Source organism: Gigantopelta aegis, chromosome 2, assembly GCF_016097555.1.
Source record: "Gigantopelta aegis isolate Gae_Host chromosome 2, Gae_host_genome, whole genome shotgun sequence".
NCBI lineage: Eukaryota > Metazoa > Mollusca > Gastropoda > Neomphalida > Peltospiridae > Gigantopelta > Gigantopelta aegis.
This window is the reverse complement of record NC_054700.1, coordinates 21284992-21304032: the sequence shown is the minus strand read 5'-3', so window position 1 is coordinate 21304032 and position 19041 is coordinate 21284992. Positions and strand designations below refer to the sequence as shown.

The window sequence follows — 19041 nt, the reverse complement described above, 5'->3', positions numbered from 1 at the left end:
GATTTTCGACTATGTGAGTGATAATATATTAAGATATATTACCACATTTTCACTCTTGTTCACCTACTTTGTAACAAAGTAGTGTGGTTTTTGTTTCTAAGAAGGTCAAGTTCCCGGAAACAGTTTTTGTTTCTAAGAAGGTCAAGTTCCCGGAAACAGTTTTTGTTCACACCTTCCTATTGTAGACTTTTATTCTACCTTTTGTTAGGCCAGAACTTTAGAATTTGTAGGTTAAAAAAAAGAAGTTTAGTTTAACGACACCACTAGAGAATATTGATTAATTAATCATCCGCTATTAGATGTCAAACATTTGGTAATTCTGACGTAGTCATCGGACAAAAACCGCTATATTTTTCCTTATCCAGCACGTAATCTTTTATATGCACTTTCCCACAGACAGGAAAGCATATACCGCCGCCTTTGACCAGTTGTGGTGCACTGGCTGGAACGATGCCAATGCAGTATTCTAGTACTAAGATATGGATGTAACTTGGAATTAATTAGCTGATCACGGAAAGAAAGAACAAGGAATATTGTGTTTGTTTAACATCTCAGAGAGAGAGAGAGAGAGAGAGAGAGAGAGAGAGAGAGAGAGAGAGAGAGAGAGAGAGAGAGAGAGAGAGAGAGAGAGAGAGAGAGAGCTATTTTAATAAAGTCTCACCCAATATGTAAAAGTGGTTCTTCAAATCAACATAACTTTATTGAAGTTTATTTCATATCCTTACTTATGCTTACTTGCAAAATTGATAATTAAACGTGTTAAAATTATTTAAAACAAACCTGAAATATAAATATTTCGTGTTTGGGCTACCTAAAGCAAGTTTGGGCCAATTGAAACGAAAATTTAGTGTCCCAGATATTTGTTTTGGGCCATCATACTTTTCTGATGAGTTTCGAGCCCTGTATGGGTGTCACTTTTCTGCCGGTGGCAGCGGTCAACGGTGTCAATATTTTCATTAAAGTTTAACGTTAAAACTTGACGTTTAGATCAGTCTCACGACCGACCTCGGTGTGTCGTGGTTAAGCCATCGGACATAAGGCTGGTAGGTAGTGGGTTCACAACCCGGTACCGGCTCCCACCCAGAGCGAGTTTTAACGACTCAATGGGTAGGTGTAAGACCACTACATCCTCTTCTCTCTCACTAACCACTAACAACTAACCCACTGTCCTGGACAGACAGCTCAGATAGCTGTGTGTGTGTGTGTTTGTGTGTGTGTGTGTGTGTGTGTGTGTGTGTGTGTATGTGCCCAGGACAGCGTGCTTGAACTTTAATTGGATATAAGCACGAAAATTAGCTGAAATGAAATGAAATCAGTCTCACAAACTGAAAAGTTATTTATATTTGCATCACAGTACACCGAAAAAGGCTTATGGTAGGCGAAATATTCAATTCAGCAGAATTCTTGTACATGTATTTTGCTTTGTTTTTCTTTTCTTTTGTCTTGGTTTTCCGTTTCTTCTTTTTTTCGTTGTTGCATTTTTTAATTTTTTTAATTTTTATTTTTTAATTTTAATTTATTTTTTTTATTTTTGGAGGGGTGTGTGGATGAGTGGGGTGTTGGCGTTGGTATTCTATGACAAATTTTCACATTTACCGGATTTTAAATGACCAACTTCCAGTGTTTCTGCCATAAAGGAATTTGTGGGTATGGCGCTATGGAATTGAATGCAACCACCTTCAACAGGGGATATGGGGGACCTCCCCAGAAAGAAGATGAATTATGTTTAGGGTTAGGGTTAAGAAAATCATACAGTAATGATAAGAGTAATTTTGTCAAAAGGGTAACTTAAAAAAATTAAATCTGTAAAAAAAATTGAGTATGGCGCCATACCCGATTTACCCTCTGGCAGAAACCAACATAAGCATACGAGAGAGGGGTAGGGGGCAACTGCCCCCCCCCCCCCCCCCAAGTGCTGAAACAAAACCTTAAATTCGGGCAAAAATGATACAGATATTCGGGCAAAATGTGCTAACCTGATACCTTTTTACCATGTGTTTCCATCATTCTACCCTTACAATTAGTTGTAATCCATGTAAATATACGTAGTGATTCTTTGCAACCCTATATAGCTGTTTGGCAGTAACACTAATATAAATAAATGTTATTCAGATTCGGGAACTTTCATTCAATTCGTGCAAAATCCCGCCTGCCCCAGCAAAAATGAGAGCCCGTACGCCTATGATGACAAATAATATCAAACTAGATAGGAGCAACCGGTTCTGTACTTCATTGACTGGATATTGATTAGTGTGTGTTCACACAGTAGCAAAATTGTCCTAGGTTCATCTCAGTGTATGAAGCCATTGCATCGCGCGACAAAACCAAAATACACAGGGGGCTAGGAATGATTACTCCTATATAACAGTACATGGTTACTTAATTCTCTTCACTGCGGTACCTTCATAGACAATAACATTTAATAACACTCAGTCGGGCACTTAGAATACACAGCTAGTTCGGTGGACATTGGTTATAGTAATATGTTGGTTGCTGTAGTGGATTAATTTATATTTGAATGCACTCGTTGTGATCAGATGTTTGTACTAATAGTATATTAATCCACAACATGGTTTGTCAGTTTACAAACTGTTTTAATGCGGTATCGTTTTTGCTCGTGCTTACTTTTTTCTTCTATGTATTTTTTAAATTTATTTTTGTCTTCGTTTGGATGCAGGTGTGTGTGCAGCGGAGGGGGGGGGGGGGGGGGGGGGGGGTGGGGGGGGGGGCGCAGAGTCTAGGAGGTCGAAACCCCATCCGTGCTCAAGCAAATTTTATTATCTTTTTTTTTTCAATATATTTTCCAGGGGAACATGAATTGACCCCATATAAAGTTCGCTCGCCACAGTTTGGACCCCCAACCCTGCTAAAATTCCTGGCACGTGCCTGTGTTCGTTGTTTTGTTGTTGGTTTTTTGGTTTTTTTTTTTTTTTTTTTTTGGGGGGGGGGGGGGGGGGGGGGGGGGGGGGGGTTTCGGGTTTTTCTTCTTTTTTTCTTTTTCATTCTCTCTTTTATTCTCTTTTTGTTTGGGGATGGGGGCGGGGGGTGGTTCTGGGTTTTTTTCTTTGCTTTTTTGTTTTGAATTGAATCAAACCTATTACCCATCAAGGTGCAAACGAGGACTACACATTAGAGTCAATTATACTCACTCAGACCTTTTAAAATTGATCGTATGAGTTAAATATATATCATATTACACGCAATACGTTCAAACAGTTTGGAATCTTTCTAACCCTTTCTCCTATTTTGATTTGTATTGTCAGCACCCTTCTTTGTACTTAGCCGATGCAACATTTCGCAAGGATATTGTTGTGCTCAGATTGTGTCGATTATCGTGCACACATCGTGATAACTATTCTGTATAAAGATTAATTCCATAAATATAACCGTAATGGAGGTGGCCATCGTTGTTACTCAACACAGAAGAAGCTATCTATGGGTTATTATCAGATAAAGTCCCAAATTCAGGTTTGTACTTTCAAAAATAAAAAGTAATTATTTTTGTTTAAATTATTCGATGACTTGATAGAATAAACACCAGGGGATCATATGGCAGTGGTAACAGCGCACTTTTCTTCCAAAAAAAGGTAATAAATGTGTTTTAATTTAACAGAATTTTTATATTGATGTTGATCATCACTTCATTTGTTTGCATTTACCATAGTTTGACACTCAATAGCCAATGTATTGTTCGTGATGGGGTGTCGTTAAACATTCATTCATTCATTCATGCATTATCCAAACCTGCTCATTTTGTCAGTACCTTAAGATTGTCACAAATTAATAACAAAACATACATCATCAACTCTTTTTATCCCTAACTAAATTTGAAAAGTTCTCTACAAGATAAGCTTCTTGTTTGTTTTTGTAATGGCTTTAAATAATAAATAATTACTTTAAAGTGATACTTTTTTAAACAACGTGCAAAATGAATACTTTTAAAAGAACATTTTTGTGGTAGTTCGGATGCAGTAGAAAATGTTCACCGTCGGTTAAAGTATTTCGTTTGAAATGTTGAGATTTTGCATCAATACTTTATGAAATAAAATAAAATTTGGAGCACACATGAATACTTTTATTCCCGGTACTGACAAAGATCACTACTGAAATGTTGTCTTTCTTAAAGGCAAAAAGAAGAAATCTGGAAAATGAAATTGCAATACATGTACTATGCAAATTAATTCCAGAATCAAACAACAGCAAAATAAGTGAACAAAAAACATTATTAGGCAGTTCCATTCCATTAAAATGTATTTTAACACTCTCTTCCCCCATCCCCCTCTCTCTCTGTAAACATGCCTACCTGTACAATGCATATTCCATATAGAGCGATCCGCGAAAATATTTACCTCACATATGGATGTGTATTGAAAGGTAACAAGGGGTGGGATGTAAACCAGTGGTAAAGCGCTCACCTCATGCGCGGTCAGCCAAGGATCGATTCCTGTCGGTGTGTCCATTAGGCTATTTCTCGTTCCAGCCAGTGCTCCACAACTGGTGTAACAAATGCTGTGGAATGTACTATCCTGTCTGTGGGGTTATGCTTATAAAATATCCCTAGCCAATCTGTAGTTTGTTTTGTGCTGGGGTTAAACATACATTCATTCATTCATATATAAAAGATTCCCTGCTGCTAATCGGAAAAAGTAACCCTTCGCATGCCGACAGCAGATTCCTCTCTCATTAGCTGTGTGGTCCTTAACCATATATCCGACGCCATATAACCGTGTTTAAATTGTGTTAAGTGTGTCGTTAAATAAAACATCCCATCCCTCCTTCAAAGTTAACTAAGTTAATGTAGATTTACTTATAGTTTACGTTTGTGATTCACAGATACCAAAGAAAAAGGATAGGTCTAACTCCACAAAGTAAAAGTCAATTGAAACATAAAAAAAAAAAAAAATAGCCAAAGAGGAATTTACCAATTCGTTAAATAATAAATTAACAAAATTATACTTAGAAAATAAAACAATCAATCTCTATCAGTTACTGATTTTGATAACGCGGAAGTATTAAACGAATATTTCACATCAATTTCCTCGGTTGATGATGCTAATGAAATAATTCAATTTTTTCAGTTACGATGTATGAATCAATTAGAATCATTCAGTGTAACTATTCAAGAAATAGTCGACATAATTAAATCGATATCACCGAATAAAGCATGTGGTCCTGACGAATTTAGCCACAGACTATTAAAATACATTGTAAACTCTATAGGATATCCACTCCACTTATTATTCAATAAATCAATTCATTCATCTACTTTCCCTTCGCAGTGGAAATTAGCTCATGTAAAACCATTATTTAAAAAAGGAGACAGAAGCCATCCTTCAAATTACAGACCAATATCACTGAGTAGCTGTATCGGAAAAATATTTGAAAGGATTGTTTTTAAGCATCTTTATAACTTTTTTTACATCGAACAATCTATTTTATAAATTCCAGTGTGCTTACCGCCCTAGCCACAGTGCTTTATACCAGTTAATAGAACTGCACACAAAAATATGTGAATCACTAGATAACAAGGAATATTTCTGTGCACTTTTCTGTGACATGTCTAAAGTCTTTGACAGAGTATGGCATAAAGGGTTAATTTTTAAGTTGGAGCGATACGGTATAACAGGTCGATTACTTAATTGGATAACAAACTATATATCAAGTAGAAAGCAAAGGGTTTTTGTTAATGTTACCTTGTCCAATTATAGTACACTGATGGCTGGAATACCCCAAGGCTCAGTACTCGGTCCGTTCCTAATTTTAGTTTACGTTAACGACATTGCCGATGAGCTCAATTGTGTAACTAGACTCTTTGCCGATGATACTAGGTTAACATCTTCCTCAAATGACTTAACCATTATAGAATCTAATCTCAACGAAAATTTACAGAAGCTCCATAACTGGTCATCTCAGTGGCTTGTTACGTTTAATCCTAACAAAACCAGCGTAGTTGTATTCTCAAAAAATACCAATGATCTTCTTCCAATTAATTTATATTTTGGTAACACGCCTGTTGACTTAAAGCAAACACAGAAATATCTAGGTTTAACATTTACAAACAATGGGAAATGGAAAAATCATATTCAAAACATATGTAAATCGGCTTCATCTATGGTTTCTGCGTTGAAGAAATATAAGTAGTATTTAGATTGACAAATATTGATGCAAATATATACAACGTGTATACGTCCAGTACTGGAATATGCATCTGAAGTGTGGGACGGATGCTCTGTTTTAGACGAGGAACATCTAGAAAAAGTTCAACATGAAACTGCAAGATTAATAACAGGTCTACCTTTGTTTGCATCACGAAATGCTCTATACTTAGAAACTGGTTTAGTTACCCTTTCTGGACGTCGAAAGGCAAAAACATTATGTACTATGTTTAAAATACTTAATGGTATGGCTCCGGATTTTTTTAACAAACTGCATTCCGCCTAGGGTAGAACAACGTGTTCAATATAGACTAAGAAACCAAAGCGATATATCTATTCCGTTTGCCAAAACAAATATATTAAAACTATCCTTTTTTCATTCGACTGTTGCTCAGTGGAAAACCTTGCCATTAGAAATTAGAAACTGTGAGCAAATTTCAACATTTGAAAAAGCAGTTGCACCAGAAAGTTACACGGTGCCTTCGTTCCGCTTATGTGGAAATCGAACGGAAAATATCTTACATACAAGATTAAGGCACGCTTGTAGTATTTTAAATGCTGATTTATATCGCTGTGGACTAGTTACGGATCCATCCTGCAAATGTGGGTATCATTACGAGAGCTTCCATTACTTCTTTCAGTGTAAACTTTATATCCAGCAAAGACAACATCTATTAGACTCTTTAAGTACATTTCTACCAATAAACCTCCAGTTAGTACTAAACGGTAGAACCACATTAAGTGACGACACAAACAAGCAAATATTTCATTATGTTCAAAAATACATTAAACAAACAGAAAGATTCAATAAATAAAATATAGTTTAATAAATGATTAGATTAATAAATTATGACTCGATAAAAAATATATCAAAATGTGCGGAATCTATCGACCATTCCACGTCAAAGCCGTGCCGCGCCGTCTGATTAGAAAGATAAACTACTTTTGTTTCCCGATTTTTAGTTTAGTTTTTATTACTATTGTCACGGGGATCCTATAATACCCGTAACTGAATAAAACACGATTATCCAAATATCTCTCCTAACTGTATATCTATTAGATCTCTCTGTAACGGGCAGTTATATCCGCGTGGCTCGTCTCTAGGTTTATCAGAGATAAGATCTTATATAAAGTATATGTAATATAGCACGTTTAGTTCACTTGAAAACACAACAAAACACAATACACTTTGGAATCTGTATTAATACTACGCTGACAATGTACTGCCGCAGTAGTTAATTAACAACAACAATATAATAACAACCCAGAACTAATCACTTAATTAGTTAATCACTAGGTGTCTAGTTTACACAATATTCTAATCACTTGACCGTGACACAACACCCACACATGTGATAACTGAGAAACGCTGCCAGGGGAACTTAATTAATAAAGGAATTACAACTCTATTCCTAACTGGTTAATTTTTAATTAACCTGTAACTATTCATTAAGTAACCTTGTAATACAGACTTAATACTGCTACCTATCACAATAAAGACAATAACCTACAGTTTACCTAGGTCCTCTAGGATGACTGGTTAAGCTTAAATAATTTTAGCAAAGTGAAGGCTACAATTTACTTCGTCAGATTACCGGAAACACTGTCTAAATAATATTGGTATAATACAGTATTAAAATATTTAAAGTCACATCAATCACATCAAGGTTATACAACAGAGCAGAAATATATACCAGTATATAAATATTCACCAGTCCAAACGGACTAACGTTCCCAGGAAGCCTTCCAATATGTTTCTCCCCGATATCTCTAAATCCTATCTATTTATTACAATCCGAATATCGCATGGGGGCACATCGTGGTACCGAATACCTACAAGTGATATGTCCACAGCGACCAAGACGGCAATTTTCTCTTAGATGGCCAGACTTACTGTCGCCTAGTCGCCAAAATCACGGTTGTAAAATCCGCACTCGCGGAGGTATTACGTAACTACTGGCCACATGGCCTCCGCAGCTGGTCTGGGTGTGTAATGTGAACAGCTCGACCACCGTCGCGCGGAGGTATTACGTAACAAAGTGATCACCTAAACTAAGTGCATATTGGGACTGCACACGGCCCTCTAAAACAATTAATATCGCCACAGGCGAAAAGAATCCGTCACAACTATTAATTTTTTTATTATTATTTATTTATTTTTTAGCACTTTATTCACACTACAAACCTATTTTGCTTGACATTCTATATATTAACTACGTTCTGAATATTTATTGTAGTCTTTCTTCCAGTATCTGCACTGTTAATTTGTCTTTCTTTATGTTTTATGTATTTACTTTGTTTCAAATATTTGTAGTAATAGTAGTCGCCTAAAATGTTATAATATTTGTAATTAGGAGATGGCCTCGTAAGTTGAATAACTTGTGCCCAATCCTTTTGTGTATTATATACAATAAAATATGTTTCAAACAAAAGTCAATTTGAATATCCTACCCTATTTCACCACTCAGTCGATGCCAAAGAGGTAATGCACTTAAATTAATGGAGTCATTGCGTGTTAGCAACGAAAAGAAACAAAAACGAACAAGAAAATCGATTATCACCAATTTCATACATTACACTATCCAGAACTGACACCTCGTCAGCATCATCAATCTGCCTGAATGTATCATAATGTGTTAAAATGAGCTCCCACGAAAACCACTTCTAAAACGTCCCCAAACTATTTCATGAAAAATATTTCAATCAATATAGCTGTTCCCACAAGCCTTGTTTTTTATATCGTTATGAAAGCGTTTTAACGTTCACACTCAATACGTTGTTAGCATTACGTCATATATTTTTTATTCCAAGATGCAAAAACGCCTTAATTAAAACACAATAAAGCATTCATATTTAAAACCTAAACTGTTCCAGCCAATTCGTTTCAGCTGAAACGGTGTGAAAATTGTCCAGACCTTTTTTGGTTGAAACGTTTTTACAACGTTATAACAGCACTGAATAGGAACGACCAAACATCTTTGTAGTCAAAACATTTCTAAAACGGTTCTGAAACATTTTAAGATGCTGATAGGAACATCGCTTCAAAATGCTGACCGATAAGCACAACCTCAAATGCCTGGTTCAAGTGGTATGTAATGTAGGCACTATTGCAGACCATATACAAAGTACGTATGTGTCGGCAGAGTACTATCAGTTTGATGAATTAGCAGAATTCGGCGTACAAGGTGCCAGAAGTGAAGGCAAAGAAAGGTACATTTCGGAAGATATTTAGGTCCACATACGTCACTCATTTTGATCACCAACTCTGTATTCATTACAGTATGTCACACGCAACAAAGTCCATGTACTTTTGTAAAACTGCTGTATTCCCTCGCCTCACTTTCTCTTTATCTCGAATGCATAAACATGTTTTGCTGCTCACAAGAAAGTTGATCTAAATGCTTTAAACACATCAAAACATAGTATTCAAAGAAACAAAACAGTCAAGTTTGAGTATTTACTGTTCTGTTTGTCGAGATGTTAACTATTTTATTCCGAGAGTTCAGCATTACCTTTATTGAATAATTACGTGAATATGAAGTTGCTTGGCCATTATGGTTAAACAATGTCAGTAAGACATGTAGAACAAAATATTCATATTAATATTCCACAAGAGGAGTTGGGCGGGGAGAATGGAGGGGCTATTACACACGATCAAATAGTTTGGTACAGTGGGAAAATTGGGGATGTATGCTAATTAAAGTTATGAAGTTTTGCGAACGTCCTCTTATATGGTGTCTTGTGTTATATCCTGCTGACTAACATTAGAACAGATTTTATTGCCCTCGCAGACAAATTAATTTCAAAACCATGAATTTAAACGCTGGCAACTACCATAGTCACTTAAGTACAATCAGTTGATACACTGGTAGACTACTTGATATCGGTAACCTGAACAGAAACGATGCAGTGACAGGACACACGTACGGTACACGTCTATGTTTTAGATGTACTAATCAAAGACCCAGAAAAACTCAACATTGGTGTTTCCTAGAGTGCCCGATCTTTCTTCGATAAATTGTATTTTGGTATTAGGCTTACAGAAATAATATGAAATGCCCTTTTTGTAAAGAAAAAATCATCTTCGTTTGTTTTAAATCCTGTATTAAATGAATGGCAACTATTCTCCATACAGTTTATTGCATTAAGTATTACAAAACACTTATAGCAAAACATAAATACATCTCAATAATTCAGTGACGGCTGCAGTTTTGTAATGAGAGGTTGTAACATCAAAAATGCCTTTTGCCGTATTGTAAGTTAAACAAACATACATTATATGTTGACAAAAGCAATATTCCTTTAAAAAAATCAATAATAATAAAAATAATACTATATACATAAAAGAAAAAAAAAAACGAAAAATAAAAATAAAAAAAAAACCCACATACGCAACGACAAATAAATAAACAAACAAACAATAAGGAAAACAACATCCGACCAAGATAGTACATGTTTAACTACTAAACGAACTACCTCCATCATATTTATTCCTTAAACAAAAGACTTTAGAGTCATTGTGACGGTCTGTGGGGGTAGGGGTGAGGGTGGGGTTGGGAGCACTCAGCAGATACGATTTCCAATATCCTCCTCTAGGGCAGGGTCCGCGCCAGAAAATCTGGTATAGTTAGAATCTATAAACTTACTACATAAAGCTTCCTGCCATTTCAAAAATATACTGTATTTAAGATTTTGAGAAGTTCCATTAAATATGTGAAACGGAACCAATACTTTATTTGGTAGTTTTGGGTTATTTCTGTCTAATTTAGTATACTATTATGTAAAATTACAAATATTAATATCCAATTTGAACTTTATGATACCCTTTATGTCAGTCATTACATAACAGTGTGTCAGTACCGTAAAACTGTGTCGGTACCGTAACGAAAAAAACCCACGGTACGGTACTGACGTTACGGTACTGATTACATTTTACAGAAATGACATGGAGTGGGTACAGGCATGCTTAAGCTATTTATTCTGTTTTTGCAGAAGACATAGTGTTATTAGCGGAAAATGAATTAGATTTGCAAAATTGTCTGGATGCATTGGAAAACAAAATACACCAAAAGTTATGGTTTCGTAAAGGTGGTAGACTATCAAATCATTTAGAATTTAAATACGGTAATTATCCAACAAAAATTGTACGCAGATTTTCATATTTAGGTGTTGTATTTACAACAGCTGGATCATTTACTGATGTGCAAAATACTCTCGTGGAACAAGCGCAAAAAGGAATGTACCAAATGCAAAGTATTTACAACAATTTGTGTCGTTAGAATCTTCTCATGTGTGTGATATATTTGATAAATTAATACATCCTATTCTAAGCTACGGCTGCGAAGTCTAGAGATTTATTCAGGGAACAGCAGTAGAAAGAATGCATTTGAAATTTTGTAAAAAGTTACTTGGTGTAAAGCAGACTACTCAAACTGATTTTGTATGTGGCGAAATTAGGTAGATTGTGCATAGATATTATAGAATTATTAAGTTTTGGTTGAAAATTATAACAGATGACAACAGGAAATATGCTATGATATGGTTTTGTTCCCCACTAAACATAACATATATGTGTTAGAAATTTGTTAAATAATACTGGCTTTTCTATAGTCTGGCAACATCAGCGTGTAGGGAATGAAATGGCGTTTTTATCATTATTAAAGCAAAGATTAAAAGACATGTTTATATGGGGCTGGCGCTCGCGATTAGACCTTTCTTCAAGAGCATCACTATACCGACATATATCAAATATTTTTCCTTATAAGTCATATTTAGACAGTATTTAACAGTGCTTTAACAAGACTGCACATTGCTGCTCATAGATTATTAATTGAAGCGGGAAGATGGGCAAAACCTAACCTAATTTTATGGTTGTTTATCCTATGTACAAATCTATCCGACATTACATACAAAATATTACAAAACTAGCCCTAGTATGTTCAAATTTATGGAACTGTTAAATGGCAACAATGAAATAATAGTAAGACGGTTAGCTTTGTATTGTTTTAAAGCCTTTGAAAAAAGAAACATAATTTTGTATAATTAAGTTTTCCCTGCATGTGAATGTGAATGCATACGGAGAAAAATTGTTATGTATATTATGTGTATCTGTAATTTTGCATTTATTTATTTGATAAAAAATCATGTTAATACTCATGTGCGACATGTCACTAATGTAACCGAATTATGTGTCAATACGATTTTACGTTATACAAGTTGTATACAAACATTATACTCTGTATATATGTATATAGCATGTGCTCAAGGGCCATTAGGCCTAATGCGAATAAAGTTATTTTCATCTTTAGCAGCAAATTGACAAAAAGTGTGTAATCACACAAGCGATTTTGCCAGTGGTGCTCGTAAAATAGTGGCAATGACAACTTTGAAGTGATCACACAATAACTTTATTTAAATCAACATAGGTTATATTAATGTTGCTTCTGTTAACGCCGGTTGCGGTACTGACATGAAACTTGGCGACAGAGTAACATTTGCCCCCAAAATAGTTTTAGTAAATGAAACTGATGTTTACATGCTGTAATATGAAGAAGAAAAAAACTTTTAATAATGTCAAAAACTTATTTATTTGTTAATTATTCACTCATATCGATGATAGCCATGACATGCTGATTTTGCTGACACGTGACAACATCAGCAAAAACAAAAATTCATAATCAGCGAACTTGAAAAACAATATCTTAGGTAAAATAATGACTTTATATTATAAGTTACTGTTTAGTTACAAATCATTAGTATCTTATGAGTATTACTGTGAAAATGAGCTCCTAAAGGCTGAGAACATCAAAATGGGATTTTATCTGATAATGACCCATATACACTGCGGCTGTACAAGTGTGTATAGCGTCGGCTGATGAAGTGTATATAGCGTCGGTTGATGAAGTGTATATAGCGTCGGCTGATGAAGTGTATATAGCATCGGCTGATGAGGGTTGGTTATCTATACGCCGGTCATATTTTTGGGTGAAAGCCCAGTTTAAGACCTCCACACCCCATCGTAGCATGGAAGCCATCGGACATAAGTCTGGTAGGTACTGAGTTCTCAGTCTGGTACCGGCTCCCACCCAGAGCGAGTTTTAACGACTCAGTGGGTAGGTGTAAGAAAACTACACCCTCTTCTTTCTCACTAACCACTAACAAGTAACAACTAACCACTAACCCACTGTTCTGGACAGTCCTACTGTCCCAGATAGCTGTGTGTGCTCAGGAGAGCGTGCTTGAACCTTAATGGATATAAGCACAAAAATAAGCTAAAATGAAATAAACTGAAATGAATATTATATATAACCACCACCAAACAGTTACAGGTACAACGTGGAATTTGGTTTACAGGTATTATTATGGATTTACATGTATAGCTACACTTCGAGCAACGGGATTTTATTGCTTTTCTGGATCAATGCCAAAATAATCACCCATTGTTGAAATAGGCAGGCGCGGAATTCGTTCTATATTGTTTCATTAATTCTTGTTTATTTGGGTTCGCTAGTAAAACGATTATTGCACACTAAACATCATTATTATGTCATCGTGTTCCGGGTGTGTCAATTGTATTTAAGAGACCCGTTAATTTCCGTGACTGACTGGGCCTTTGTTTTTATTGATGACAATCTCGCTGATAATGTGAGAGAGATTACCATCACAAAACAAAGACAAAACAAAAAACATTTGCTCGTGACATCTATTAAATTGTGTAAACAAATGCTTGATCAAATAAAACCGTGAAACTCGGCCCGACGGCGGACAAAATGACCAAATACCGAAACCCATTAGAATACATGAGGTGAACATGACATTAGGAACTAAGTATACCAGCGGTTAAACACGTCACGCGCAGGTCCACGTGGGTCGACTTTCATTTGCCCCCTCCACCCCCTCCCCCCCCCCACCCCTCCAGCACTCTCTGATCATGATCCGTGCAATAAAACTAACCATCGATCACTTTGTAAGTGTTATTAGAGTAGGCAGCCTTATAAAAAAAAACCCAATGTGTTAACAATAAAAATAACAGACTCCGTTAAAACAATGGAGGAGAGGCCAAAGCGACGGGGGGGGGGGGGGGGTGGGGGTGGGGGGGGGTGGGGGGGAGAGTGATAGAATGCAAAGAGAAGAGAGAAAAAGAAAGAAATCTTATCCTTAAAACGTTCAGCCATACGTACATTTTTTATTTGTCACAACTGGGAAAATGCTCCCCCCCCCCCCCCCCCCCCCCCCCCAATCGCAGTGTTTAGCATAGGAATACAATGAATTTATGTATTTTTAAAGGGGTCATGCAATACTTTGGTCGGCGTTGCACCCCCATCCCTGGATTTTGTAGGTGCCCTTTTAAATGTTGCACCCCGCCCTAGAAAAAAACCTGTACCAGCTCCTGAAAAGAGAAATCGATTACAGAAGGTATTGATTAAAAGAAAAACCACACACAAAAAACCCGCACCTTGCAAGACCTATTGTATTTAACGTTTTTAATGTGTCGAAGAACAAATATTACCACGCCATAACATATTATTTAACCATCGTAGAAAAATCAAATAATTTTGCGAACAAAAATAATGAGTGAGCGATTCTGAATTTCAGACAAATAGACAGACAAACGGACATGCATGTAGACTAACACAAACATAATCGGACAGACAAGCAGACAGAGAGACAGGCATATTTCATAGCCCTTACAACGGCCTTCATCATTAGAACTTGAAATTAAGTCTCAAAATGATCTTTTACAGCGAGAAAGAGTTTGCGAAGCTCGACGTCTACTATGAAGACCTGATGTATGAGAAAATAGAACAGCAGCAAGCTTACGAAGTAAGTCTTCTATTCTTAGAACACGCTGCTTTTACGTACAATTTGTTTCTTCCACAGTGGCTACTATGTAGTTTAGTTACCTGGTCACATAATCATTGATGGGAAAAGAAAGAAAGAAATGTTTTATTTAACGACGTACTAAACACATTTTATTTACGGTTATATGGCGTCAGACATGTGGTTAAGGACCACACAGATATTGAGAGAGGACACCCGCTGTCGCCACTTCATGGGCAACTCGTTTCGATTACCAGCAAGGGATCTTTTGTATGCACCATCCCACAGACAGGGTAATACATACATACGGCCTTTGATATACCAGTCGTGGTGCACTGGCTGGAACCAGAAATAGCTCAACGGAGATCGATCCTAAACCGATCTCGGATCAAGCGACCGCTTTACCACTGGACTACGTCCCGTCTCCGCTTCCACAATGGCTACTATATAGCTTAGTCACTACGTAACATAATCATTGACGTCGCTTTAATTTGTTTTTGTGGAGGGATGCGCATTTACTGGAGCAATGTGTTGATGCTATTGTACTCGAAATGTCAACGAATATAAAATAACGCATGCTATTAGTCTGCATTTTGTAGAAAATTCTAATAAATAAATGTAAAAAACTGAAAATAATAATAATAATAATAAAATAATTTTAAAAAATATAAATAATAATGACAATACTACTACTACTACTAATAATAATTTTTAAAATCTTTTTTTTTTTCAAGTTTAATAACGGAATCAATGTGACAATGTATACGCATGCATCCATGTATACACACATTTGTCTAAAATTTTACAATATTGTGGAAGAAGAACATTTTTAATGTTTAATTTTTCTGTTTTTCAGTCGCCCAATCTGATCAGTGACGTAGGCGGTCAGCTGGGCCTGTGGCTGGGTCTGTCTGCCTTCACCCTCGGGGAGCTGTTGAGTTTCCTCGTGTCTCTTGCCAAAACTGTGTGTCTTCAGAGGAGAAACCGCGCGCCCGTTGTTACACCCGTCGAGAAACTCGATTTAAACACCATCCGGGCTTAGACAGACATCATTAAAGGGACTATCGTCAGTTTTCAGCCATAACAAGACTCCAATTAGACACCCCCCACCCCCAACGGAATAAACACACATCTTGCTTTTAAAGCACTATATTGCCTGAACATGTTTTAAATATAAAACATTATACGGACAAATACATTTGGAATAACATTTGGTATTAAAGTACTATGTTTCCATGTTTTAAATATAATGCAATGTAGTTTGATGGCGATGTTAAAGAAGATGCCACACATTATACAAAGGTAAAATGAATTTCTTGACCATCAAATAGGGAGCGGGACTCCACCTAAATCTGCGCCTGAACATGTCCTACTCAGCTGCGCCTAGTTATTAGTAATGTTGTTACTTGTAATAGTCCATATGGATGTATACCACTACCAAATCGAAACAAATCCAAAATCCTGACGATCAACTAGCAACCTATGTGGCTAAAGCAACAACCTTTCGATTAAAATATACTCTATACATATAAAGACTATAATCCCTCAACATTAACGAAAACCACTAGTATGCCGATAGTCTTGGATATATAGAACAGCAAACGTCTTTGTCTGCTCTTAGTTCAGCATATTTTGACTTGGTGACATCAAGCACACAAGTACAAGCCCCATGTTCAACCAGCAAACGTTTCGCTAACGTTCGCGAACTATTTGATTGATTCCCGGCATGGAAGCGTATAAACCAGTCTAGCGGACGTTTTTCTGCACGGTCTGGCTGAACGCTGCCCTGGTATGATACACCAAAGCAACACATTATGACAACATGTCCGATATATCATCATTAGCATACAAGGTGGTATTTAATGCTCTGTTTAAAATTGGTCGCACTTCGAACTTCGACCGGATGATACGATGCTGTGGTGTGTAATGATGGGAAAACTTTATATTCATACTCTTCGATTTTCTAGAAGACAAATGCTTGAAATATCTTGGAGGGGGTGGGGTATTACCGCTTGCTCAAGTAGACCGTTATGTTCACGATTTCTTTTAAGACGTGTGACAGTGCTGCCTTTTTCACTTTTCGCTTTCATACGACGTTTGTTTCAAATTGACATATACAGGTACTTAGTTTTACCGACCAACGCCTGGTCAACAAATATATTAGGACAAAGATTGGGCTATGGATGTATCATTATGTTGTGTTTTGGTAAATGTTTAATATTAATTGTACGTTGGAGTTTTATTAGAAACCTGCTGCCCAACCCCTATTTGAATTCGTCTCTGGTACAGACCCCTCACTAACCACTAACCAACTAACCAGTGGCGGATCCAGAGGGGGCCCCCAGTGACATGAGGTGGAATGCCAAGGGAACTTTGGGGGAGGTTTGGAGGGGGATCGTAAAAAAAGAAAGAAAATTAATATATAATAAAATTATAATCATTGCAAAATTTAGGGGGAGAGGGGCGGGCCCCTGGGGCCCCTAGATCCGCCTCTGCTAACAACTAACCCACTGTCCTGGACAGACAGCCCAGATAGCTGAGGTGTGTGCCCAGGGCAGCGTGCTTGAACTTTAATTGGATATAAGCACGAAAAGAAGTTGAAATAAAATGGTACAGACCCGCGTTAAAGACATGTTTTAAAGCGTACACACACAAGAAATCCCGATCTCATTCAGTATCACAGAATTATGTTATAAAATTACATTTCTCCTTTGTCAGTATGCTTTTCTACACCATCATATTAATGTTATACAAGAACAGTTTATACATGTTTGATCTGTCTGTACTTATTAAAATAGTTTTAAACTTTCACTGTGTGTGTTATTGATATTACCACTATAGTCAAGACCATTTTTGCGTTCAGTGACAAATAACGCTAACGTTCGCAAACAGTTTGGTCGGTTCACGGTGAGGTTATTCAATTAACGTGCAACGCAAGATTCAGTACAGTGAATGTTTTGCTGATTTGTCTGCTTATCTGCATCGCTAGTATATAGTATCGGTGGTATAATAAAAACCGCTGAACGTCTCTCTCTAACTTGGACACACAACCCAGATAACATAGCACGTTTCCTCTTCCTCTCTCTCTCTCTCTCTCTCTCTCTCTCTCTCTCTCTCTCTCTCTCTCTCTCTCTCTCTCTCTCTCTCTCTCTCCCTACCCCTTTATGTCTCTCTTCTGGTTTTCTCTCTGCTCCTCTCGTCTTTCAATTCTTCCTATCTTTCTCCATCCATGTCTTTTGTGTCTTTGTCATATAGACGATGCAATTTAGAATTTCTCTTTTCATCCTCTGTGTGTGTGTGTGTGTGTGTGTGTGTGTGTGTGTCTCTCTCTCTCTCTCTCTCTCTCTCTCTCTCTCTCTCTCTCTCTCTCTCTCTCTCTCTCTCTCTCTCTCTCTCTCTCTCTCTCTCTCTCTCTCTCTCTCTCTCTCTCTCTCTCTCTCTCATATATAAGTACTGAGGTATAGAACTATTCATTAAATACCATAGAAGCGATCCTTTTTTTATCCATCCTACTCCGTCTCATCTCTCTCTCTGTCCGTCTCTCTCTGTCTCTCTATCTCCCCCCCCCCCCCCTCTCTCTCTCTGTCTCTGTCATACAGACCAAGTGTAAATACAAATAAATATAAATACAAAAAGCTAGGAACCAATTAAGATATTATCTACAATACATACAACTATGTGTAAAAGTTTTATTCGAATACCCCGTGTGTACGCAACGTGGGCACCCAAGAACAAGTAAATATAGAGTTGAGTGCAAACTGTCAGAAGCCATTAGCATTAATGACGTCCTGCTTTAAAATAGTCCCAGGAGACATAATATATCTGAAACAATATCTACACAATACGTATTGTAGCTTTAGTGGTGGTAAACAGCGATAGCTTTGTGTTAACAACAGAGGGATACACACACGCACACGGACGCACACAAACACTCACATTTGCAACCGCGCAATGTTCGATCGAACATATTTAGTGTATATTGCTCAGACAATTAAACAAAGAGGCAAATGAAGTTTTAATCGCAGTAATGGTACCGCATTGATAAAGGAAAACATTCCATAATGAT

General features: G+C 36.8%; 1 protein-coding gene across 1 annotated transcript in view; it reads left to right on the top strand.

Moving 5' to 3' along the window:
- The window catches only part of LOC121382679 (degenerin-like protein asic-1), a 39875-nt gene extending 22489 nt beyond the window's left edge, over positions 1–17386 (top strand). The window contains exons 10-11 of the mRNA XM_041512216.1: positions 14900–14978; positions 15832–17386. Of these exons, the coding sequence (XP_041368150.1) occupies positions 14900–14978; positions 15832–16017 (265 nt within the window). The 3' untranslated portion in view covers positions 16018–17386. The remainder of the gene's footprint in view (positions 1–14899; positions 14979–15831) is intronic.
- Positions 17387–19041: the final 1655 nt, after the last annotated feature.